Source organism: Haematobia irritans, chromosome 3 (genome assembly GCF_050003625.1).
Source record: "Haematobia irritans isolate KBUSLIRL chromosome 3, ASM5000362v1, whole genome shotgun sequence".
Lineage (NCBI taxonomy): Eukaryota > Metazoa > Arthropoda > Insecta > Diptera > Muscidae > Haematobia > Haematobia irritans.
In genome coordinates, this window is record NC_134399.1 from 104,304,927 (window position 1) to 104,332,093 (window position 27,167).

Genomic DNA, 27,167 nt, shown 5'->3' on the forward strand with positions numbered 1-27,167 from the left:
TTGTCTAAACCTTTATTTATTGTGTAACAAAAAAAACACATTTTCGGTACTCATTTTCATGAGGGAGAGCGAAAAACTAAAAAACGTATACGTCTCTCAGACGTAGATAAGCTATCTAGGGTTAACATTAAATTTGTTGACTTTTTGCATCTTTACTACAAAGCAAAATTTTTTTTAACTTTTATTTCAATAGAAAATTTTGTCAATATTTTATTTCTAAAACAGAATTTGTCAAAATTTAATTTTTATAGACAATTTTATATTTAAAGAAATTCTCCTCAAAAATTTATTCTATAGAAAATTTTGTCAATATTTTATTTATAAAACAAAATTTGTCATAATTATATTTCTATAGAAAATTTTATTTTTAAAGAAAATAGTCTCAAAATTTTATTTCTACAGAAATTTTTCTCACAATTTTATTTCTATAGAAAATTTTATCAAAATTTTATTTGTATAGAAAATTTTGGCAACATTGTATTTCTAAAACAAGTATATACAACAGTAAGTTCGGACGGGCCGAATCTTAACATTTTAGGGGGGTTTGATGACAGATATTATCCCAAGCAGATCAGTTCAACCAGTACGCTTCCCGATGATAAATGTAAAGATTTTACCTATGATGACTAGATGAGACTCTGGATTAATAACAACCAAAAAATGGTTTGAGTTTTAGAGGAATCATAAACATCTCTCGTAAGTGTGCAAGAAAATGATTAAATAACGCCTTGATTTGAAATCTAAAATCTGTAGATTTTTATCCCAATTATTTAAATGATTACGAGAAATAAAATCTGGAAATTTTACATTCAGTTTCAACCAATTTTAATGATCAGTGCACCTTCTGTACCCTCAAGATCTGAAATCGGTCTATATGGAGGCCTTACCAAATGGACCGAGAAAACTAAATCATATGTCATACAATTTGTTATGGTACTAAAATGCCAGCATATTTTCAATTTGTAGCAAATCGGATAAAAGCTACAATTTCTAGAAACCCTAGGAATTAAATCGCGAGATCGGTTTAATGGGGGTTATGCCAAAAACATGGAGGAAACACACAATATTCATAATATCTAATTGTTGTTCTAGAATCTGGACCCCAAACCGGAGGGCCGGTTTATAAGGAGGCATATCAAAAACTGTACCAATACACAATTTCAGGCAACGGATTCTAGAAGTAAAAGAAGTGAAATCGGGAGATCGGTCCATATGGGGCTACCAAAACATGGACCGATACTCACCATTTTCGCCACACCTATTTATGATCGTAAAATACCTCTAGATTTCCATTTTCAGGCAAATTGGATAAAAACTACGATTTCTATAAGCCCAAGACCACAAATTGGGGGATCGGTTTATATGGGAGCTATAACAAAATCTGGACCGATATAGCCCATCTTCGAACTACATGCAGACAAAAGACGATTTTTTGCAAATTTTCAGTACGATAGTTCCATTATTGAAGACTGTAGCATGCTTACAACAGACAGACAGACGGACATGCTTACATCGTATTACAATTTCTCCTTGATCAAGAATATATATACTCTATATATAGTCGGAAATCGATATTTCGATGTGTTACAAACGGAATGACAAACTTATTATATCCATAACCATTATATGGAGGTGGGTATAAAAAATTGTAAAAATTTTATTTCTGTAGAAAATTTGCTCAACATTTTATTTCTGTAGAAAATTTGCTCAAAATTTTACTTCTATAGAAAATTTTGTCAAAATTTTATTTCTATAGAAAATTTTGTCAAAATTTTATTTCTATAGAAAATTTTGTCAAAATTTTATTTCTATAGAAAATTTTGTCAAAATTTTATTTCTATAGAAAATTTTGTCAAAATTTTATTTCTATAGAAAATTTTGTCAAAATTTTATTTCTATAGAAAATTTTGTCAAAATTTTACTTCCATAGAAAATTTTGTCAGTGCAATAAAAGTATTAGACGAACGTAGTGATACTACTCTAGTTTTAAGCTTTATGTGTTGTTGTTGTGTTACACTTGAAAGTTTTGCATCGACTCCTGATGAAGCAATTCAATGTACACGCAAAGAAAAAAACGTTTGGAAAACGTGTACCGCAAACGTTTTTCTTTTGTTAGAGTTTTTTGAATTGCTTCGAAAATTTTAAACTTTTATCACCAAAAAAATTCGTTTGTTACAAAGTTTTTATTTTTTCAATAAAAAAAGTTATTTTTGAAACAACAACAGAGTCCATTTCGTTTATATCAAACACTCTTCTTTTCTGACTTTTGGTCTTTCATAAAACACATTTTACAGTTCAAAATTTAATATAGTACAATGTAATGTTGAACATTTTTTTCGGAATCTTCCGAACATATGTAGAATGTATGTAAAAAAAAAAAAAAAAAAAACTTTGGTCGAAGCAGGGATCGAACCCACGACCCTTGGCATGAGAGTCAGACGTAGCAACCACTGCTCCACGTTGCCAAACTAAATGTTTGTTTCTGTTAAATAAACTTTGTTTATTCGGTTCGTGGGCGCCGCAAGCTATGCTATATAAATATAACTTATATGGATATTTATCTATTGATGACCATAACAGGTACATAGCTCAGTGGTTAGTGTGTTGGCTTACAAAGTGCATGGTCCGCGGTTCGATTCTCCGTCCAGGCGAAAGGTAAAAAAATTTTAAAAATTTATAAAATCGTATAATTTCTTCTACATTGTTTGTATTACAGAAAAAGGTGCTAAGAACTAAAAATCTTCGTGGAAGTGAGAAAGATGTGAGGGAAAATGCAATTAGCCAGAAAAAAAATTTTTTTTGAGTTAGTCTTTATGAAATTGTTTTTACATCCTGGAAAAGAATAAACGTTTATCACAAAAAGTATATACCTTTCTTCCAAATACACTTCCTTACAGCGAAAAGCAAATGAGAAACGAACTTTGTTTGTCTAAAATTTCGTTTGGGAGGAAAGAATTATTTTTTTGCGTGTAATTGCGAAATATTGAAAAATAAAGGAACCAATACATACAAAAAACGATCTCAAGCTTGATTAATTATTTTCTATTGAAAATTTTATTTCTATAGAAAATTTTGTCAAAATTTTATTTCTGCAGAAAATTTTGTCAAATTTTTATTTCTATAGAAAATTTTGTCAAAATTTTAGTTCTTTAAAAATTTTTGTGGCAATTTTGACAAAATTTTCTATAGAAATAAAATTTTCTATAGAAATAAAATTTTGGCAGATTATTTTTGGCTCGAGTGGCAACCAGATTATGAACCGATATGGACCAATTTTTGTGTGATTGGGGATCGGCTATATAACTTTAGACCGATAAGGACCAATTTTGGTATGGTTGTTAACGGCCATATACTAACGCCAGGTTCCAAATTTGAACCGGATCGGATGAATTTTGCTCCTCCAAGAGGCTCCGGAGGTCAAATCTGGAGAACGGTTTATATGGGGCTATATATAGTTACGGGCTGATATGGACTAATTCTCGTACGGTTGTTAGATACCATATACTAACACCATGTTCCAAATTTCAACTGGATCGGATGAAATTTGCTTCTCTTACAGGCTCCGCAAGTCAAATGGGATAGGTTTATATAGGGGCTATATATAGTTGTGACCCGATGTGGACCAATTTTTGCATGGATATTAGAGACCATATACTAACACCACGTTCCACGTTTGAACCGGATCGGATGAATTTTGCTCCTCCAAGAGGCTCCGGGGGTCAAATCTGGAGAACGGTTTATATGGGGGCTATATATAATTATGGACCGATATAGACCAATTTTTGTATGGATGTTAGAGACCATATACTAACACCATGTTCCAAATTTCAGCCGGATCGGATGAAATTTGTTTCTCTTTGAAGCTCCGCAAGTTTATATGGGGGCTATATATAATTATGGACCAATGTGGACCAATTTTTGCATGGTTGTTAGAGGCCATATACCAACACCATGTACCAAATTTCAACTGGATCGGATGAATTTTGTTCCTCCAAGAGGCTCCGCAAACCAAATCTGAGGGTCCGCTTATATAGGGGCTACACGTAAAAGTGGACCGATATGGCCCATTTGCAATACCAACCGACCTACATCAATAACAACTACTTGTGCCAAGTTTCAAGTCGATAGTTTGTTTCGTTCGGAAGTTAGCGTGATTTCAACAGACGGACGGACGGACATGCTTATATCGACTCAGAATTTCACCACGACCCAGAATATATACTTTATGGGGTCTCAGAGCAATATTTCGATGTGTTACAAACGGAATGACAAAGTTAATATACCCCCATCCTATGGTGGAGGGTATAAAAATTGTAGAACAAATATTTCGCAATGGGCCAGCGTGCGCTTTATTGTGAATTCTGAGTAAGAAATTTTTTTTGTGATAAAAATCGATATTTCTGAGATGCATTCGAACATGGCAACCATATTTTTAGTTCTCTTCAAATCATTTTTTGACACCAAAACACGTATAACATTTGAACTTTATTATAAATTGTGTCAACTAACTTTCTGTCTCGTTTAGCTAAATTTAAAATGTATGTTTACGCACATAATTCATAATTTATCTCTTATATCTTAATTTAATAAAACCACATCTGGATTTAAAATTTCAAACAAACCGGATTAAAATTGTTCGATGCAAATAGAAAGAACTAAAGAATTTGAGACTTTTTTGTATTCAAAAAAATAAATCGGTCTATATAGAGGCTACCACTAAAAAAATAAATTTTGTCTTCCTTTAAGAAAATTGTATTGAATGTATAGGCAAAAAAATATTTCAGTAAAGTTCTGTGCTTAACCATAGACAGCTAACCTTCGTCTGAGATAGTTATCTTCTCGGTATATATATCTTCTCCGTAATATGCCCAAGAAAAGGCTTTAAATTAAATATCTTGCTTTTTACTCTACTTCAAAAGTTACCACATTTTATTTCTTATGCGAGTATTATTTATTTTATTATTGTCTATTATTCGTTTCCTAACACATATTCTTTCTTCCCATGCAAGCAGACAAAATACCATTATTATCCCCTTGTGATGTATCAAATAACAAATATCAAAATTGAGCCCAAAACAAGTGTGAGTGTTGTATATCTGAGCGATATTAGATATATGAACATATATATACATATATAAGAAATTGTCAAATTTGAATATATTCATACCAAAACATACCACAAAAAAAAGAAAGAAACGTTTATAATAAATTTTTGTCATTAACCAAAATCAATTTACAAAAGTAGACCTTTTAACAAATAATAATAACAATAAAATAAATTTAAATAAAGCCATTAGGAAAACATCAAAATATACAAATGTTGGAATATTTTAATACATATGTGTGTAGGTATGAATGAAAATCAAAATGTGTTATCACACAAAGCGAACATTAGAGAGGGTAAAGAAAATTTGTAACCAATATGGAGAACAAGTAACATATATATGGCCGTAAGTTCGGCCATATATAAGGCCAAAGCTTATGTACCCTCCACCATGGATTGCGTAGAAACTTATACTAAAGACTGTCATCCATAATCGAATTTCTTGGGTTGCGGTACCACTTGCCGATGGCAAGGCTTCTCAAAACTTCCTAACACCGTTTTCTATATTGTAAGTTAGTCCATACGTGGTATATATTAAACTAAAAAAGGCCCATTAAATACGTATATAATTCAGTGTGACAAAATTTTCCATAGAAATAAAATTTTGACAAAAATTTCTATAGAAATAAAATTTTGACAAAATGTTCCATAGAAATAAAATCTTAAACAATTTTTCTATAGAAATAAAATCTTAAAAAAATTTTCTATAGAAATAAAATTTTGACATCATTTTCTATAGAAATAAAATTTTATCAAAATTTTTTATAGCAATAAAATTTTGACAAAATTTTCTATAGAAATAAAATTTTGACAAAATGTTCCATAGAAATAAAATTTTGACAAAATTTTCTATAGACAAAAAATTTTAACAAAATTTTCTATAGAAATAAAATTTAAAAAAAAAAATCTATAGAAATAAAATTTTGGCAAAGTTTTCTATAGAAATAAAATTTTGACAAAATCTTCTATAGAAATAAAATTTTGACAAAATTTTCTATAGAAATAAAATTTTTAAAAATTTTTCTATAGAAATAAAATCTTAAAAAATTTTTCTATAAAAATAAAATTTTTACATCATTTTCTATGGAAATAAAATTTTCTATAGAAATAAATTTTGATAAAAAAATTTCTATAGAAATAAAATTTTGACAACATTTTCTATATAAATAAAATTTTGACAAAATTATCTATAGAAATAAAATTTTGACAAAATTTTCTATAGAAATAACATTTTGACAAAATTTTCTATAGAAATAAAATTTTGATAAAAAAGAATTCTATAGAAATAACATTTTGACATCATTTTCTATAGAAATAAAATTTTGCGAAATTTTCGATAGAAATAAAATTTTAACAAAATTTTCTATAGAAATAAAATTTTGAAAAAAAAAAATCTATAGAAAAAAATTTTGACAAAATTTTCTATAGAAATAAAATTTTGACAAAATTTTCTATAGAAATAAAATTTTAACAAAATTTTCTATAGAAATAAAATTTTGAAAATTTTTCTATAGAAATAAAATTTTTCAAAATTTTCTATAGAAATAAAAATTTGTCAAAATTTTCTATAGAAATAAAATTTTGACAAAATTTTCTATAGAAATAAAATTTTTACAAAATTTTCAATAGTAATAAAATTTTGAAAAACAAAATCTATAGAAATACAATTTTGACAAAATGTTCTATAGAAATAAAATTTAAAAAAAAAATTTCTATAGAAATAAAATTTTGACAAAATTTTCTATAGAAATAAAATTTTGACAAAATTTTCTATAGAAATAAAATCTTGACAAAATTTTTTATAGAAATAAAATTTTGACAAAATTTTCTATAGAAATAAAATGTTATCAAAATTTTCTATAGTAATAAAATTTTAACAACATTTTGTTTTGTTATTGTTGGTTTGTACTTCAATCGTATTTGTTATTTTGATCTCAGCTTAAAAACCATTGCGTTGACTAAACTACAAGAGTAGCTTACCCAAAACCATAAAATTTTGGTAGATTGTTTTTTGACTCGAATGGCAACCATGATTATGAACCGATATGGACTAATTTTTGTGTGATTGGGGATCGGCTATATATAACTATAGAACGATATGGACCAATTTTGGCATGGTGTTACCGGCCATATACTTACACCACGTTCCAAATTTCAACCGAATCGTATGAATTTTGCGCCTCCAAGAGGTTCCGGGGGTCAAATCTGGGGATCGATTTATTTCGGGGCTATATATAATTATGGACCGATGCGGACTTGCTTTTGCATATATTTACACGACGTACCAAATTTCAACCGGATCGGAGGAAGTGTGCTCTTCCAAGAGGTTCCGTGGGTCAAATCTGGGGATCGATTTATATGGGGCTATATATAATTATGGACCGATATGGACCAATTTTTTCATGGTTGTTAGAGACTACTAACACCACGTACCAAATTTCAACAGGATCGGGTGAATTTTGTTCCTCCAACAGGTTCCGCAAGCCAAATCTGGGGGTCGGTTTACATGGGGGCTATACGTAAAAGTGGTCCGATATGGCCCATTTGCAATACCATCCGACCAACATCAATTACAACTACTTGTGCCAAGTTTCAAGTCGATAGTTTGTTTCGTTCGTGAGCCACCGTGGTGCAATGGTTAGCATGCCCGCCTTGCATACACAAGGTCGTGGGTTCGATTCCGAACACCAAAAAGTTTTTCAGCGGTGGATTATCCCACCTCAGTAATACTGGTGACATTTCTGAGGGTTTTCAAAACTTCTCTAAATGGTTTCACTGCAATGTGGAACGACGTTTAGACTCGGCTATAAAAAGGAGGTCCCTTGTCATTGAGCTTAACATGGAATCGGGGAGAACTCAGTGATAAGACAAAAATTTCACCAAAAGTTCACCAATGTGGTATCACAATGAACTGAATAGTCTAAGTGAGCCTGATACATCGGGCTGCCACCTAACCTAACCTAACCTTCGTTCGGAAGTTAGCGTGATTTCAACAGACGGACATGTTTAGATCGACTCAGAATTTCACCACGACCCAGAATATATACTTTATGGGGTCTTCGAGCAATATTTCGATGTGTTCCGATTGTAATGACAAAGTTAATATACACCCCATCCTATGGTGGAGGGTATAAAGATGCAGAACTCTGATCCTTGCCCTCTAACAACCATGCAAAAAATTTTCCTATTGGTCTATAATTATATAGAGCCTCCACACTAATAGAAAAAAATGTGTTCCACAATCGTGAACTGACTGTGACAAAATGAAACGGAAACGTTCACAAAAAAATCAATACGAAATGTTCACGATTTCGCCCACAGGCTTTCGATTTCATGAACGACATTCGTTTTTCTTTGGGCATGAAAAGTCTTAAAATAATCGTCAGACGTTGTTACTGCAACTCCGCCGGTGTTGCAATCTGTTAATGCGACTGTTAATGCTTATGGTGCAGACAACACAGATTTTTTAAATTTTGTTTATAAATTTGTAACCATTACGTTTTCCGATCAGAAACGTTGGTTGTTGTTTTGGCACGCATGGTGTCATTTTTACGTTGTCAGATTCACCCCGTCTGTTCTCAGTTTGACAACAAATGTGTGTTGATTTACTTTCATGAACGGATCGTTTTGAAATGACTACGCCGTTTATGATGTTTTCTTTAAATCGATACTCAGATTTGACTTCCGGAGTCTCTTGAAGGGTCAAATTTTATTCGATCATGATGACATTTTATACGTGATGTCACCATATGTGTCCTAATAATTAAGCAAAAATTGGCATATATCGGTTCTTAATTATTAATAGCCACAATAATAAGCGACTGCCCAGAATTTGACTTCTGGAGCCTCATGGAGGAACCAATTTCATTCCAAATCTAACTACAATTGGTTCATATCGATTCAAAATTGTTTATAGGCTCCACTATATAAGCCGATTAAGGACGAAGGTGGCTAATAACATGGGCTAATTTCCGATTTGGAAACAGAAGAAAAATTATATCGGAAAGTTAGAGCATCTTTAAAATCTGCAGCGATATTTATTCTACCATTGCCTGTTAGTGTTAGATAATTATTGTGGTGCTCTCAAATTTGGCTAAAGCCTTCACAAGATTAAACAAATCAATATTTTATCTCATCATAGAAACAGAGACCTACTCTAATGTTCCCAAGTGTCATGACTCTTCTTACACATACATCCCCAAAAAGGTCATAATAAATGTTTTCACGCTTTAAATGTGTTAAGAAAATCATTTAAATATGTTATCGTTTGGATACTTAATAAAAATATTTATTTGAAATGTATCTCAAGTTTTTCTTGTTCCTCAACCACATTTCAAACCGAGATTTCTTCAATCAAATGAAAAAAATCCAAACTGTCCATTGACTGTTTTTCGAAATGAATTTTAAAATACATCGCCGACAACAACTCTACCTTAAATCTCATAAAATACATGAATTCACTTAAGAGCTCTGACCTAAACTGTCCGTCCAAGGAAACAGCGAGCCATACGACCCAGAAAAGCCTGATGAATATTTTCAGTCCATATTGAAGAAAACAAAAACTTCCTCTTCATTGGATCAAAGCAACTCAAATGTGAAGAAGATATAAATTAATTTTGAAATCGCAGAGAGCGATAAGACGAACGTTTAAAAACGATTTTAAAGTCATTTATAAAATTAAGAATGTCCAAGCAACAACAATGGCAAAAGGCCCAATGTAAAGAAAGGTTATAATAAAAATTCCAAAAATGATCACACGATTAGGAGAACAAATTCAAATCAACAACTCTTAGTTAAATAGACACGTGTCTGGAAAGATCTCCAAAAAGGCATAAGACTGACACGCATCTATAGTTGGTTTTTGCGAAGCAGGCGAAAGAAACGATCATTTAGAATACGGATGATATTCAAGTTAATAGGCCAATTACACAAATGTTTATAACTGGATAGCTACTACAGATTGTAGAAGTTTTAACAGGTTGGTTGATAAGTCCCCGGTCTGACACATAGATCGAGTCGCTAGTATTAAATGCATTTTTATATAGTACCAACCTTCACATGATTCGTGACAAAATTTGACGACTGTAAGTCAATTAGTTTGTGAGATAGAGCATCTTTTGTGAAGCAACTTTTGTTATTGTGAAAAAATGGAAAAAGGAATTTCGTGTTTTGATAAAATACTGTTTTCTGAAGGGAAAAAATACGGTGGAAGCAAAAACTTGGCTTGATAATGAGTTTCCGGACTCTGCCCCAGGGAAATCAACAATAATTGATTGGTATGCAAAGTACAAGCGTGGTGAAATGAACACGGAGGACGGTGAATGTAGTGGACGCCCGAATGAGGTGGTTACCGACGAAAACATCAAAAAAATCCACAAAATGATTTTGAATGACCGTAAAATGAAGTTGATCGAGATAGCAGAGGTCTTAAAGATATCAAAGGAACGTGTTGGTCATATCATTCAACAAATTTTTGGATATGCTTAAGCTCTGTGCAAAATGGGTGCCGCGCGAGCTCACATTTGACCAAAAACAACAACGTGTTGATGATTCTGAGCGGTGTTTGCAGCTGTTAACTCGTAATACACCCGAGTTTTTCCGTCGATATGTGACAATGGATGAAACATGGCTCCATCACTACACTCCTGAGTCCAATCGACAGTCGGCTGAGTGGACAGCGACCGGTGAACCGTCTCCGAAGCGTGGAAAGACTCAAAAGTCCGCTGGCAAAGTAATGGCCTCTGTTTTTTGGGATGCGCATGGAATAATTTTTATCGATTATCTTGAGAAGGGAAAAACCATCAACAGTGACTATTATATGGCGTTATTGGAGCGTTTGAAGGTCGAAATAGCGGCAAAATGGCCCCATATGAAGAAGAAAAAAGTGCATTTCCACCAAGACAACGCACCGTGCCACAAGTCATTGAGAACGATGGCAAAAATTCATGAATTGGTCTTCGAATTGCTTCCCCACCCACCGTATTCTCCAGATCTGGCCCCCAGCAACTTTTTATTGTTCTCAGACCTCAAAAGATGCTCGCCGGGAAAAAATTTGGCTGCAATGAAGAGGTGATAGCCGAAACTGAGGCCTATTTTGAGGCAAAACCGAAGGAGTACTACCAAAATGGTATCAAAAAATTAGAAAGTAGTTATAATCGTTGTATCGCTCTTGAAGGGAACTATGTTGAATAATAAAAATGAATTTTGACAAAAAAAATGTGTTTTTCTTTGTTACACCGGGGACTTATCAGCCAACCGGTTACACCCACTTATACCACTTATACCGATATACAATAGTATTAAATTGTGGTTTAAATATGCTAATATGCAAAATTGTACTGTATAACAGTGTTTTCCATGAAATATGGACTCATAAAATTAATGATTATATTATTATTATCGAGAATGGTGACAAACAAGAATATTCAACTAAACCAAATTGGAAATTAAGGCGACAACAAAGTCGTCCCAAAAAACACCGATTGTCATTTAAAACAATTAGTTAATTAAGTTACACATTTTTAAATGTTTACGGGTGTTATTCGAATCGAAATGTTGTATATTGTTAGTAAAAGTGACAAAGAGATCTCCCTGCCCAGAAAAATGAATACGACAGCTTTTATAAAAATTACCTAAAATGTTGTATTCGAGTTTCTTTTGTTTTTCTGGATGAGAATTTTAGTCCAAATAAAGAAAATAAATTCATCGATTTCATTAAGATAATGAAATGAATAAAGTCATTAATTTATTCAATATTAAACGAGTGTGTCAGATATTGCATTAAGCAGATATACATCCCAGAGACAAGTTTGATAAGTTTGTTTTACTGCAAGAAATAGAAATAAAACTAAATTAATGCAAAATTGACTTCCAGATAGATTTTGAACGTGGTCACATCAATCGTTTAAAGTTAATGGGTATAAAATAGAGTTGCAAAACTATCGATAGTCGCACCATTCGATATTTTCGATAGTTTTAAAACAAATAATCGATACAATCGGAATTTTTGGCAACATTTAATTTGAAATGGTTTTCATTGAACAAAAGGGTTTAGATTATTATGGGTTTAGATTATTTAAAAAGAATAAAAAAGTCCTTCTTTTTGACTCCGTGGTTTCTAGTATGCAAAACAAAACGTAAAGCCCAAGATTTTTATTTTATTTTTTTATACCCTCCACCATAACTTTGTCATTCCGTCTGTAGCACATCGAAATATTGCTCTAAGTATATATATTCTCGGTCGTGGTGAAATTCTGAGTCGATCTGAGCATGTCCGTCCGTCCGTCTGTTGAAATCAAGCTAACTTCCGAACGAAACAAGCTATCGACTTGAAACTTGGCACAAGTAGTTGTTATTGATGTAGGTCGGATAGTATTGCAAAAAGGGCCATATCGGTCCACTTTTACGTATAGCCCCCATATAAACGGACCCTCAGATTTGGCTTGCGGAGCCTCTTGGAGGAACAAAATTCATCCGATCCCGTTGAAATTTGGTACATGGTGTTAGTATATGGTCTCTAACAACCACGCAAAAATTGGTCCACATCGGTCCATAATTATATATTGCCCCCATATAAACCGATCCTCCGATTTGGCTTGCGGAGCCTCTAAGAGAAGCAACCGATCCGGTTGAAATTTTGAACATGAGGTTAGTATACGGTCTCTAACAACCATGTCAGAATTGGTCCATATCGGTCTATAATTATATATAGCCCCCATATAAACCGTTCTCCAGATTTGACCTCCGGAGCCTCTTGGAGGAGCAAAATTCATCCGATCCGGTTCAAATGTGGAACGTGGTGTTAGTATATGGTCTCTAGGTTAGGTTAAAGTGGCAGCCCGATTAAGATTCAGGCTCACTTAGACTATTCAGTCCATTGTGATAATATGATCTCTAACATCCATGCAAAAATTCGTCCACATAGGTTCATAATTATATGTCTGTCTGTTGTAATCACGCTACAGTCTTCAATAATGAAGCAATCGAAATTTTGCACAAACTCGTCTTTTGTCAGCAGGCAGGTTAAGTTCGAAGATGGGCTATATCGGTCCATGTTTTGGTATAGCCCCCATATAGACCGATCTCCCGATTTTGGGTCTTGGGCTTATAGAAATCGTAGTTTTTATCCAATTTACCTGAAATTGGAAATCTTGAGGTATTGTAGGACCACAAATACGTGTGCCAAAAATTGTGAGTGTCGGTCCATGTTTTGGTATGGTCCCCATATAAAACGACCTCCCGATTTGGGGTCTTGGGCTTATAGAAACCGTAGTTTTTATCCAATTTGTCTGAAATTGGGAACCTAGAGGTATTTTAGGACCATAAAGAGGTGTGCCGAAAACGGTGAGTATCGGTCCATATTTTAGTATAGCCCCCATAAGAACGATCTCCCGATTTAACTCCTTGGGTTTCTAGAACCCGTAGTTTTTATCTGATTTGCCTGAAATTGTAAATATTCTGGTATTTTAGGCTCACAAAAACGTGTATCGGATTAAGTTTTTATCGGTCCATTTGGTAATGCCTCCATATAGACCGACTTCACTTCTTGAGGGTGTAGAAGGCGCACTGATCATGAAAATTGCTTCAAACTCAATGTAAAATTTCCAGATTTTACTTCTACAGATTTAAGATTTCAAATCAAGACGTTATTTTATAATTTTCTTGCACACTTGCAAGAGATGTTAATGATTCCTCTAAAACTCAAACAAAAATGGTTCTTATAAATCCAGAATCCGATATAGTCCTCATAGGTGAAATCTTTAAATTTATCTTCGGGAAGTGTCCTCAAGCCCTCCTGAAATTTCAAAGGAAACCCTAATATTTGGTTCATGGTGGTGGGTATTTAAGATTCGGCCCGGCCGAACTTAGTGCTGTATATACTTGTTTAATTTAATATATACCACGTATGGACTTACTTACAATTTAGAAGACGTTGTTAGGAGGTTTTAAGATACCTTGCCATCGGCAAGCGTTACCGCAAACCAAGTAATTCGATTGTGGATGGCAGTGTTTAGAAGAAGTTTCTACGAAATCCATGGTGGAGGGTACATAAGCTTCGGCCTGGCCGAACTTACGCCCGTATATACTTGTTCAAATTTAAATTTTATCAACATTTGTCCACAAAATAAGTCCTAGGCATCTGGTCAACAAGCGCTATTCCATACAGTATCCAAGGATTTTCCAGTGAGTACTCACTTTATTGTTTCAATACAAAAACGCCTTAATTTCTATACTCGATTAATATTACCACCACTGAGCCAAGTATCATATTAAAAGAAGACTATGTTGATAAATAAATCACAATTTTTTCCAAAATTTATTTTCTTTTGTTTGTATGCTAAACACACACTTATCACACCATCATATTACCAAGAGAGTCTAAACTCTTACCGTCGGAAATCCAAAATATATTTACAAACATTATGAAATATACATTTTTTTAAAATTTTATTATTTAAATATTTTACAAATTTTTGTATATACAAGATCTATAATTATTTATTTTACAAATAATACAATTCTAGTGCATGAGATCCATAGACGCTGGATTTATATCAAATTTTAAAATTCACCATAATCCATAGACACAATTTCAGAAATTACCCACGCTTCGGCAGCTTGGACAATTACCTAAATCTTTGGTAAACACAGATGCAGTATATGATGATACACTTTAAGTTACACCATTTTCTAATACATTCAGAAATCTCAATAACTGTCATTGTATCCAACGAATTTCTCATCTCAATGGTTAACTTTCATCTGCATTGGGCTAAGGAACAAACCGCGTACCGCTTTGTAAATACATTTCACAACACACTGTCTCATAAACGTATTTTTGTTGTGGTCGCTTCAATACACTTCACACTTCTATGGCGTCTTCACCTTCATCATTCGCCTCCTGTTCACTTGTCGATAGTCTTGTGCCGATTGCTTCAGCTAATATTTTATTGCTAGTTGGTGCGTTTGAACTACTGCTGGATATTTTTTTATGATTGTTACTCTCATACCTTTCAGGTGGACTACCGGGATTTAAAGGTGGACTGCATGAACGTTCAATAATTTCCACACTTTTACGATTATCAATATCTCCATCTCCATTTTCTTCATTATGCATTGGACTTTTATAGAGACTAGATTTGATCGAGGGTGAATTTGTAGAACCAAAAGTCTGAGTGGCCGAATGATAGTAACTGCTTAACGATTGTAGAGAATTGGAGGCATTCAAATGGGATATTGGTGTTGGTGTTATAGGTATTGTACTTAATGCGGCAGAGGATAAAGGACTCATAGCACTCATTGAAGGATACATGCGATAGGATAAGGGTTTTTGTAATACAGCAGCTGCAGCAGCTTGACGATAGTATAGATCTATGGAAGTACTGGAGGTCATATGATGACTTGGAGGCGCATGAGCATAGGGCCATGTACTCAAATATGGGGAACCCCCATATAAGCGTTGAAAAGCTGCATAGTTCCCTGCTTCGGCGAGCAATTCTAAGCCAACAGCCGTTTGCCGTTTCCATTTGGTTCTGAAAACGAAATAAAAGAAAATATACGGTTTAGGACTAATTAAATACATAGAGAATAGATTTATGGATGGAACTATATTGAAATTCCGAAAGTTTATAAGTTTTTCCAACTTTTCGGAAAATTAATTAACAACTAATATATATACACCGTGGAGCAAAGACTATCGAAACATTTTACTGTCCAGATTGATTCGAAGAAGGCAAACTTCTACTAATGACTTGGGTTGCGGTAACAATTTCTGATGATGAGGTATCTTAAAGCTTCTTAATATTATCTTCTAAAGTATAAGTTAGTTCACATGGTATCTATATTAGATACAAACACTGAAAAAAATATTGACTTAATATGAAATATTATGCAATGAAAATTTTAAGACATCCAATTTACACAATATTAACGTAAAATTTCTTTAAAATAATGACATTTTAATTAAAAGAAAGTTTAATATCTTTGCTCCAAAAATTTTCTTCATTAAATTTAAATAGGACACCACGTTCCACGAATTTTGGTCATTTGCATCCCTCTGTCAAAGGCAAATTTTCCTTAAAAAAAACATTTTTGATTTAAAAAAAAATTAATGTTAATTTAACTGATACATTGAATTTTTTGATTTAAGATAAAAACGATTCAACTATAGCCTAAGACTTATTTTGAGGATTATGAATCATTGGTTTAATTTTTTTAACTAAGAAACATTTCTTAAATCGAAGTATCTGCTATACTTTGGATTTTTAAGCTGACATTTGTGTGTAAGTGAATAGCCCCATTATTAATAATAGCCCTATTAATATCGCAAAAGGATCATGAAAATTCAATAAATAAGATATGTATTATAATTAAGAATTCAAGTAAGGAAAATCTAAGACACAATTCTCTTTTAAATTTGGGTTTTACGTACTTGATACTAGAAAGCAAATTTTAATGTTTTGTTTTTTTTTCAGCTTTTTTTTCTTCATATGACATCAAAATCTTTTAAAAACGTCTTAACGACAACTTGAATTACCAAACTCAGACTCGACTTCTAGTAGAAATTATGCTTTATTTCAAGTAAAAAAATTTTTAAAATAAAGTGTTAAAAATATGGCTTATTTTTGAACACTTTTTTGCTTTATAGTTAAGATGCATAAAGACAACAAATTTAAAGATATGCTAAGTTAATTAATTTTAAAGAATTTTTCTGAATTGTTAAAGTCAAGTTGACCTTAGTCCAAAAAAAAGTTTCCTTCATTATTAAATGGAATCACTCAACTATAAGGACAAAACGACTTCATTGAAAAGTTTATCGACTTTTGGACAAGGCAAAAAAGAAATGTGTCTTTAATGCTAAGCAAAATTCGCATTCATATTTTAAGATCATGAAATCTTTGGCCTCACAATAATATTTTTTTCAGTGTATATGGTTTCTAATAACCATGCAAAAATTGGTCCATGTCGGTTTATAATTCTTAGAAATAAAATAATAATAATAATTCTATAGAAATAAAATTTTTCTATAGAAAAAGATTTTGACAAAATTTTCTATAGAAATAAATTATTGACAAAATTATCTATAGAAATAAAATTTTGATAAAATTTTCTAAAGAAATAAAATTTTGATAAAATTTTCTATAGAAATAAAATTTTGACAAATTTTCTATAGAAATAAAATTTTGACAAAATTTTCTATAGAAGTAAAATTTTGATAAAATTTTCTATAGAAATAACATTTTGACAAAAATTTCTATAGAAACAAAATTTTGACAAAATCTTCTATAGAAATAAATATATTCAAGTTTAAAAATAATCAAATATAACAAATATATTCCGCCGTAAGTTCGGCCAGGTCGAAACTTATGTACACTGTTAGAAAAATATGTTTTTCATATGTTCCGATATAAACAAAATGTGTTTCGGGCACGATTTTAAACCACAATATATTTAAGTGCGAACATGTAATGTTCCTAAACTAACACTAAATGTTTGGGACATCTATGTTAATATGTTAGAATATATTATGTTTGGGGCATGAATGTTTCATAAAAATCCTATGTGTGAATACAAACATATATAAATTTACAAATTTCGACTAAACATACATATGTTGTGATATTTTATTCAAAGCGACAGAGAGAGTATAAAGAGAAATAGAGATGGAAACCGGGAGAGTTGACGAAAGATATCAATATAACACAGCAAAAGAGTCAAAAGAGAACAATTTCTGTGAAACCGCTTGTATGTTGTTTCGGAAAACTGTTTTATGATAAGGCCAAAAATTTGATATGTTTAAGTCTAAATATTATTTAATTTGAATAAAGAGAATATACATTCTGAACCAAGAGAATAGATATTTGAAAAACAAACAGCTTATGTTTTCGCCTTGAGAGCAGCATTTTATGTATGTGTGGACATGTGTTTTGTTTATCATTTTGGCATTATTTTTTTCTTGGTTCGTTAAAAGAAATCAGGGGTCTTCATAAAAATAACGAAAGGGCACTATGCTCTTTTTAGAGTTGGGACAGTAAAATGAAATAAGGAGGAAATAGTGAAAAATTACACAGTAAAATGTAAAAAAACAAACTTTAGTTCCTCTTTATTAAAAAGTAGTCCACGAGGAGTTGACAAATATAAAAGCGGGCATTAAGTTCGAGTTTTACAGCCAAAACAATTTAAAAAGTTTATTTTCTTTAAAATGAATTATTAAAGAAAAATAAAAGGAATTTTAGAGCGATGATGTTAAATGCTAGTAAAAAACTGTTCACTCCTAAATAAATTTATGTTAATATTATAAAATTATGTATGTATGTTTATACTCGACTCCACGTACTTCTTTTGTTAGTTTTTGAATTCCTTCCAAATTTTAAAGTTTTGTACAAAAACAGTTTTTTATTACAAGATTGCTATTTTTGCAATAAAAAATAATATTTTATCCAAAAATCAGTCAATTTCGTTTATATCAAGCACTGTTACTGACTATAAATCTTTAATAACGCACATTTCGAAGTTTCATTTAAAAAAAATTAATATAGTATAAATATAAATGTGTAAATTTAAAAAAAAGGTCGGAGCAGGGATTGAACCCACGACCCTTTGCATGCAAGGCAGACATGCTAACCACTGCTCCACGTGGCAAACAAATGTATGTTTCTGTTAAATAATGTTATGTTTGCATAGGCTCGTGGGCGCTGCAAACTATGCTATATAAATGTAACTTAAAACGAAAATTATCTACTGGTGACTATAACAGCTACGTAGCCCAGTGGATAGTGTGTTGGCTTACAAACTGTATGGTCCTCGGTTCGATTCTCCGTGCAGGCGAAAGGTAAAATTTAAAAAATTTATAAAAGTGAATAATTTCTTCAACATTATTTGTATTACAGAGAAAGGTGCCAATAACTAAAAAATTTCGTGGAAGTGAAAATTACGAGTATGTTAGGGAATGAGCACAATCGTGTTTGGGAAAAATTCTTCCAGGCATATAATATTTTTGGCTCAAAATGCTTCCAAACATATAATATGTTCACATAAAACAAACATATTAATGTTTCGGCAGTATGCAATAATATATGTGCTTCCTGCAAAATATGTTTGGAACATATGTTAAAGAAGCGATTTTTTTTGAGGGTGTACCCTCCACCATGGATTGCGTAGAAATTTCTTCTAAACACTGCCATCCACAATCGAATTGAACCGGATCGGATGAATTTTGCTCCTCCAAGAGGCTTCGGAGTACAAACTGGAGAATGGTTTATATGGGGGCTATATATAATTATGCACCGATATGGACCAACTCTGGCACGGTTGTTAGAGACAATATACTAACACCATGTTCCAAATTTCAACCGGATCGGATGAAATATGTTTCTCTTAAAGGCTCCGCAAGACAAATCTGCGGATCGGTTTATATGGGGGCTATATATAATTGTGAACCGATGTGGACTACTTTTTGCATGGATGTTAGAGACTATATACTAGCACCACGTTCCACATTTTGCTCCTCCAAGAGGCTCCGGAGGTCAAATCTGGAGAACGGTTTATATGGGGGCTATATATAATTAAGGACCGATATGAACCAATTCTGACACGGTTGTTAAAGATCATATACTAACAGCATGTTACAAATTTCAACCGGATTGGATGAAATTTGCTTCTATTAGAGACTCCGCAAACCAACTCTGGGGATCGGTTTATATGGGGGCTATATATAAATGTGGACCGATGTGGCCCAATTTTTGCAGGGTTGATAGAGACCATATACAAACATCATCTACCAAATTTCAACCTGATTGAATGAAATTTGCTCCTCTTTGAGGCGCCGCAAGCCAAATCTGGGGATCGGTTTATATGGGGGCTATATATAATTATGGACCGATGTGGACCAATTTTTGCATGGTTGTTAGAGACCATATACCAACACCATGTACCAAATTTCAGCCGGATCAAATGAAATATGCTTCTCTTAGACGCTACGCAAGCCAAATCTGAGGGTCCCTTTATATGGGGGCTATACGTAAAAGTGCACCGATATGGCTCATTTGCAATATCATCCGACCTACATAAATAACAACTACTTGTGCCAAGTTTCAAGTCGATAGCTTGTTTCGTTCGGAAGTTAGCGTGATTCCAACAGACGGACGGACATGCTTAGATCAACTCAGATTTTTACCATGACCCAGAATATATGTTATATTTTATGGGGTCTTAGAGCAATATTTCGATGTGTTACAAACGGAATGACAAAGTTAATATACCCCCCATCCTATGGTGGAGGGTATAAAAACGATTTCATTTATATTGGATATTTGTTCCCAATTTTCTAGGAAAAGTTAACTCCAGTTTAATATAATTTTCTTTTATATAAAGATACCCATTTTAATGTCCAATCTCCTAACTCTAAGGACAAAACACCTTCACTGAAAAGTTTACTTTGACTTTTTATCAAGGTAAACAAAAACCTTTGTATCTGAAATTCCTCTTCTAAACTAAGAAAAACTTCCATTCGTATATTAAGCACAAGAATTCTTTGCACTCAGGACAATATTTTTTTCATAGCACTTATGGTACTAAAAAAACAGCAACGATTGTTAAAAAAAAAAATAATTTTTGAGTTTAGTAGGCCACTACCAAATCCAGGTAATTTTATTCAAGGCAAAAAAACAAAAGTCATTCAGAAAATTACACTCGCACTATCGGAAAAAGATGGTTGTTCTGAAGATTTAGGGTAGAGATGTTTGCTGTTGTTGTATCCCAAATTACAGTGTGTTTATATTTCTCACTTAATTGTTTTGTTATACGCCTACCGGCCATTTACAGCCTCTAAATGCTGTGGCATTGTCCGCTTTTGTGTTTAACAAATATCCTGCTGCTACTTTGTGCTGTGTTGTCTTCGCTTACTGACATGGTGGTTGTCTGCCCGCCCGCCATTGTCTATATGGCTTAGAGCTCAGCACGGCTCATGGCTGTGTGTCTTTTACAACATAATTGAGATTCTGTCTCATCCATAAAAACCCCTTTAATCCAATTTGAAAAGTCAGTGTAATCCTATTAAAACCAAAAATATTTGCATTGCACACCAGCAATGAAGCCTTGAAGACAAAGAACCTTTTCACAATGACCTATGGTAGGTTAATGAAAATCTTCAAAATTGGTTAAAAAGCCAAAGCAAGATATATCGAAATATCATGCTGATTTTTGCAAATTTATGTAAATAGACAGGCGCCTAAATTTCATTAAGAGCGGCGCCTTGGTCAGAGACAACATTAGTCAAAGAACGAAAGATTTAAGGCACAAACTGGTTTTAATAAGACTACAATAACAATTTAGCAATAAGAATGGCTGATACTAATTCGGTAGCAATTTTGTTATTCACAAAGACATCGTTTTGCGTTTTTCTAAATGAATTAATAGCCATGAAATTGCTTTATTTTGAGAAAAAATGGGAACATGCGTCTGTAATTAAAAAGAAACAATGTCCCTTTTATTGGTAGTAGTCTTAAGCAAGGAAAGTAATTGGTATGTATGATAGAAATTGAATGAAAAATCACCTAAGAGACAACAAGTTACTACATTAATGTCCTCCATTTCCCGATTTTACTTCTTGAGAACAGTTTTCTTTTCAAAGGAACGAAGTATTAGAAGACAGAAGAAGTTTTCTTTTACCTTAAAGAATCCTTAAGTTAGTAACAATTTTATCGGATCTTCTTCTTTTTCTTTGACACAGAAATATTCTTGTCGAATAATAACATGGATACTTAGAACTATTGTTGTCTTGTCTAATACAACTTGTTTACCAATGGGCGACTTACTTATAGTGCAAATTGTTATTTTTGCTGGTAAATAATTAAAAATAGATCAAGGCTTGCTCGCGGCCTTTACGATAGCGAACATCACATAAAAAGTCGGCGCGCAGAGCAGGAATATGATAGACTAAACTATGGGATCGTGGAACATTTTTTCACACAAATATTGTTTTCTCGCCAAATATATACATGCTTTCTGAGAGAATTTCCGACGTTCCATTAAAAAGTAACATTATGGTTTTGAAACAAATTTTGGCCAGGGCTGCCAATTTGCCGATTTTTACCCCAAAAATGACTATATTAGCTCCGTCCAAAAATTTTGACTAGAAGCAGTTCATTTACACGTTTAGAGTCAGCAAAAGAGAGAATGCATTTCACATTTTTCAGATAGAGAAATTGCAAGTTTTTGCTAGAAATTTCTAACATGTAGGAGCTATACCTCATTGTACATCTACGGCATATGTATCACGGTTGCCACTCGTTCTAAAAATAATCCACCAAAATTTTGAAAAAAAAAATTACAAAAAATCTACCAAATTAACAAAAACACTTTGAAGTTGTTGATCAAATTATTTGTGGTCAGTATTTATATACAAAGATTTTGTTCTATTCGAAAGAAATATTTTATATTGAATTCATAGAAAATTTTGTTAAAATTTTATTTATTTCTACAGAAAAGAAAAAAAGTTGTCAAAATTTTATTTCAATAGAAAATTTTGTCAAACTCTTTTTGTCTATAGAAAATTTTGTCAAAATTTAATTTCTATATAAAATTTTGTCAAAATTTTATTTCTATGGAAAATTTTGTCAAAATTTTATTTCTATAGAAATTTTTTGTCAAAATTTTATTTCTATAGAAAATTTTGTTAAAATTTTATTTCTAAAGAAAATTTTGTCGAAATTTTATTTCTATGGAAAATTTTGTCAGAATTTTATTCTATAGAAAATGATAAAATTTTAGTTCTATAGAAAATTTTGTCAAACTTTCCCGAAACTTTATATATGTAAAAAATTTGTGCACATTTTCGTTTCCACAGAACAATCTTGAAAAAAATTGTTTCTATAGAATATTTTTGGCAATTCTCTAATAACCATGCAAAAATTGGTCCATAGCGGTCCATAATTATATATAGCCCCCATATAAATCGATCCCCAGATTTGAACTCCGGAGCCTCTTGGAAGAGCAAAATTCATCCGATCTGGTTGAAATTTGATACGTCGTGTTAGTATATGGTCTCTAACAACCGTGCAAAAATTGGTCCATAGGTCCACAATTGTATACAGCCCCCATATAAACCGATCCCCAGATTTGACCTCCGGAGCATCTTGGAGGAGCAAAATTCATCCGCTCCGTTTTAAATTTGGTACATTGCGTTAGTATATGGCCGCTAACAACCATGTCAAAATTGGTCCATATCGGTCTATAGCTATTAGAGGTGTGCACATGACACGAAATTGTCGTGACTTACAAAAATTTTCGTGACTCACGCGTGAATCGTGAGTCACGCTCATGGCAACAGCATGAGTGTGCGTGAGCATGATTAACAAACCAAAATGTCGTACGAGAGCGTGAGTCACGAAAATATTATCTTCGTGAGTGTGCGTGAGTAAAGATTTACGCTCACGAAAATAATCCCCCTCACTAACATAAAACGCTTAAGAGTTAAATTAATTTACAATTTTAGGGACACTTGGGATATTAAGAGTGTAATAACGCTCTTGATTTTAATAGTGCCCTTTTTCAGAAACGTCGCTAAGGTAAATTACTCAAAAAATTGTTCGTGAGTCACGGTATTTTTCGTGAGTCACGACATTTTCGTGCGTGAGTACAAATTTTCTTTTCGTGAGTGTGCGTGAGTCCTACCAAACAATGTCGTGCGAGAGTAAGATTTTACCGTAGTGAGTGTTCGTGAGCGCGAGTAAACTATTACTCACGTTCACACCTCTAATAGCTATATATAGCCGATCCCCAATCACACAAAACTTTTCTATAGAAAATTTTGTCAAAGTTTTATTATTATAGAAAATTTTGTCCAAATTTTATTTCTATACAAAATTTTGTCCAAGTTTTATTTCTACTGAAAATTTTGTCAAAATTTTATTTCTATAGAAAATTTTGTCAATATTTTATTTCTATAGAAAATTTCGTCAAAATTTTGTTTTTATAGAAAAGTTTGTCAAAATGTCATTTCTTTCTTATTCTTATTTTTATTTTGTAAAATTTTATTTCTATAGAAAATTTTGTCAAACTGAATTATAGACGTAATTATATACGTATTTAATAGAAAATTTTGCCAAAATTTTATTTCTATACAACATTTTGTCAAGATTTTATTTCTATAGATTTTTTTTTGTTAATTTTATTTCTATAGAAAATTTTGTCAAAATTTTATTTCTATAGAAAACTTTGTCACACTGAACATTTTTTTCTATAGCAAATTTTGTCAACATTTTATTTCTATAGAAAATTTCGTCAAAATTTTATTTCTATAGATTTTTTTTGTTAATTTTATTTCTATAGAAAATTTTGTCAAAATTTTATTTCTATAGAAAAATTTGTCACACTGAATTATATACGTATTTAATCGGCCTTTGTCATTCCGTTTGTAACACATCGAAATATTGCTCTAAGACCCCATAAAGTATATATATTCTGGGTCGTGATGAAATTCTGAGTCGATCTAAGCATGTCCGTCCGTCCGTCTGTTGAAATCACGCTAACTTCCGAACGACACAAGCTATCGACTTGAACCTTGGCACAAGTAGTTGTTATTGCAAATGGGCCATATCGGACCACTTTTACGTATAGCCCCCATAGAAACCGACGCTCAGATTTGGCTTGTAGAGCCTCTTCGAGGAGCAAAATTCATCCGATCCGGTTGAAATTTGGTACATGGTGTTAGTATATGGTCTATCAACCATGCAAAAATTGGTCCATATCGGTCCATAATTATATATAGCCCCCATATAAACCGATCCCCGGAAATGACCTCCGGAGCTCTTGGAGGAGCAAAATTCATCCGATCCGGTTGAAATTTGGTACGTGGTGAAATTTGGTACATTGCGCTAGTATATGGCCGCTAACAACCAAGCCAAAACCAAAATTTTGTCAAAATTTTGTTAATATGGAAAATTTTTTCAAGATTTTATCTCTTTAGAAAATTTTGTCAAAATTTTATTTCTATAAAAAATTTTATAAAAATTTTATTGTTATAGAAAATTTTGTCAAAATTTTATTTCTATAGAAACTTTTGTCAAAAGTAATTCGATTGTGGATGGCAGTCGTTAGTATAAGTTTTTATGCAATCCATGGTGGTGGTGAAATTTGGTACGTGGTGAAATTTGGTACATTGCGCTAGTATATGGCCGCTAACAACCAAGCCAAAACCAAAATTTTGTCAAAATTTTGTTAATATGGAAAATTTTTTCAAGATTTTATCTCTTTAGAAAATTTTGTCAAAATTTTATTTCTATAAAAAATTTTATAAAAATTTTATTGTTATAGAAAATTTTGTCAAAATTTTATTTCTATAGAAACTTTTGTCAAAAGTAATTCGATTGTGGATGGCAGTCGTTAGTATAAGTTTTTATGCAATCCATGGTGGAGGGTACATAAGATTCGGCCTGGCCGAACTTGCGGTCATATATACTTGTTTTTGTTTAATATATCCACCGTATGGACTAACTTACAATTTAGAAGACGGTGTTAAGAAGTTTTAAGATACCTTGCCATCGGCAAGTGTTACCGCTACCCAAGTAATTGTGGATGACAATCTTTAGTAGAAGTTTCTATGCAATCCATGGTCCCAGCAAAAAATGGAGCACTATTTCAGCAGGATTGTAAGAGAGAGGCAGTACCAACAGCTTACAAAACAACCGAATCAGCGCTGATTTTTGTGGGCGATGTCCCGATTTAGAGCAGCTTCTACATAGCGCTGATATAATTGCTCATTTTAATAGAAATATTGCTCAGAAGTGATATATAATCTTGAGTATAGTATTGTTGGTGTGAAAGAAAACAGCACTACCGTTCATGCATCTATACTGCATGAATTGGTTGCAATAACGTAAACGAATGATAAACTAGTTTGATTACTCGTTTACGTTATTGCCACCGATTCATGTGTGGATGCACTGCCTTCTTTATTGTATACCAAAAAGCGCAACTAAACTCTTACTGCTGAAGTATTTTTTGCTGGGATAGCATTCCATGAAAATGTTTTGTAAAATATTTTTATAGAAATCTAAATTCATTATGCTTTTGTTCTTGAAATGCATAGTTATGAGTTAATTTTCTGTTCTTTATATGAAATAAATACTTTTGATTTTAAACAAAAAAATAGTTTGGTTTTAATATTATTTATAGATTTTTTGACGATTTTTAAAATGGCAGTGACGGTTATGACGATTTCTTCGGAAAACAGTAGCGATTTTTCTTGAAGTTTTATTGACAGACCTGGTTTGGGAATTTGAGAATTTAGCTTGTATACACTGAAAAAAATATTGTCGTGAGGTCAAAGATTTCATGTCTTTAAAATACGAATACAAATTTTGCTTAGCATAGAAGACGCATTTCTCTAAAATAAAGTTATTTTCCTTGTCCAAAAGTCGATAAACTTTTCAATGAAGTCGTATTGTCCTTATAATTAAGTGATTTGACTTAAAAATTGGTATCTTAACATGAAAGAAAAAATTTATAGGCTAAGGTCAACTTGACTTTAATAATTCAGAAAAATTCTTTAAATTTAATGGAATTGTCTTTAAATTCGTTGTCTTTTTGCATCTTGACTACAAAGCAAAAAATCGTTCAAATATAGGACATGTTTTTCAAAACTTTATTTTAAAGAAATTTTTTACTTCAAACATAGCATAATTTCTACTGGAAGTCGAGTCCTAATTTGGAAAATAATGTTGCCGTTAACTCGTTTTTAAAGGACTTTGATAGCATATGAAGAAAAAAAGCTGAGAAAGCGAAATATTAAAATTTGCTTCCTAGAAGCAAGTACACAAAACCTAAATTTAAAAGAGAATTGTGTCTTAAAAGTATCCTTACTTGTATTCTCCGCTTCTTTGGCTCGGAATCAACACCAAATTTTTTAAACTAAAGACAAAATCTTTGGAACCGAGTATGCTTTTTTTCAGTGTATAATTTCGTTGCAGAGGAAGGTTTGTTATTGCCCTTTTTTGCGTAGAAGCCATAGTTTTAATTTGAGTATGGAGTATAATGAAAGTATATATGCCGAATATGTCTTATA

General features: G+C 32.3%; 2 protein-coding genes across 3 annotated transcripts in view; one reads left to right on the forward strand and one right to left on the reverse strand.

Moving 5' to 3' along the window:
* Window positions 1–27,167, forward strand: part of rtv (QVR superfamily protein rtv) — a 392,548-nt gene that overhangs the window by 212,828 nt on the left and 152,553 nt on the right. The window lies entirely within an intron of this gene.
* LOC142232439 (uncharacterized) overlaps window positions 14,533–27,167 on the reverse strand; it is a 74,834-nt gene continuing 62,199 nt past the window's right edge. The window contains exon 3 of the mRNA XM_075303260.1: window positions 14,533–15,636. Coding sequence (XP_075159375.1) covers window positions 14,967–15,636 — 670 coding nt within the window. The 3' untranslated portion in view covers window positions 14,533–14,966. The remainder of the gene's footprint in view (window positions 15,637–27,167) is intronic.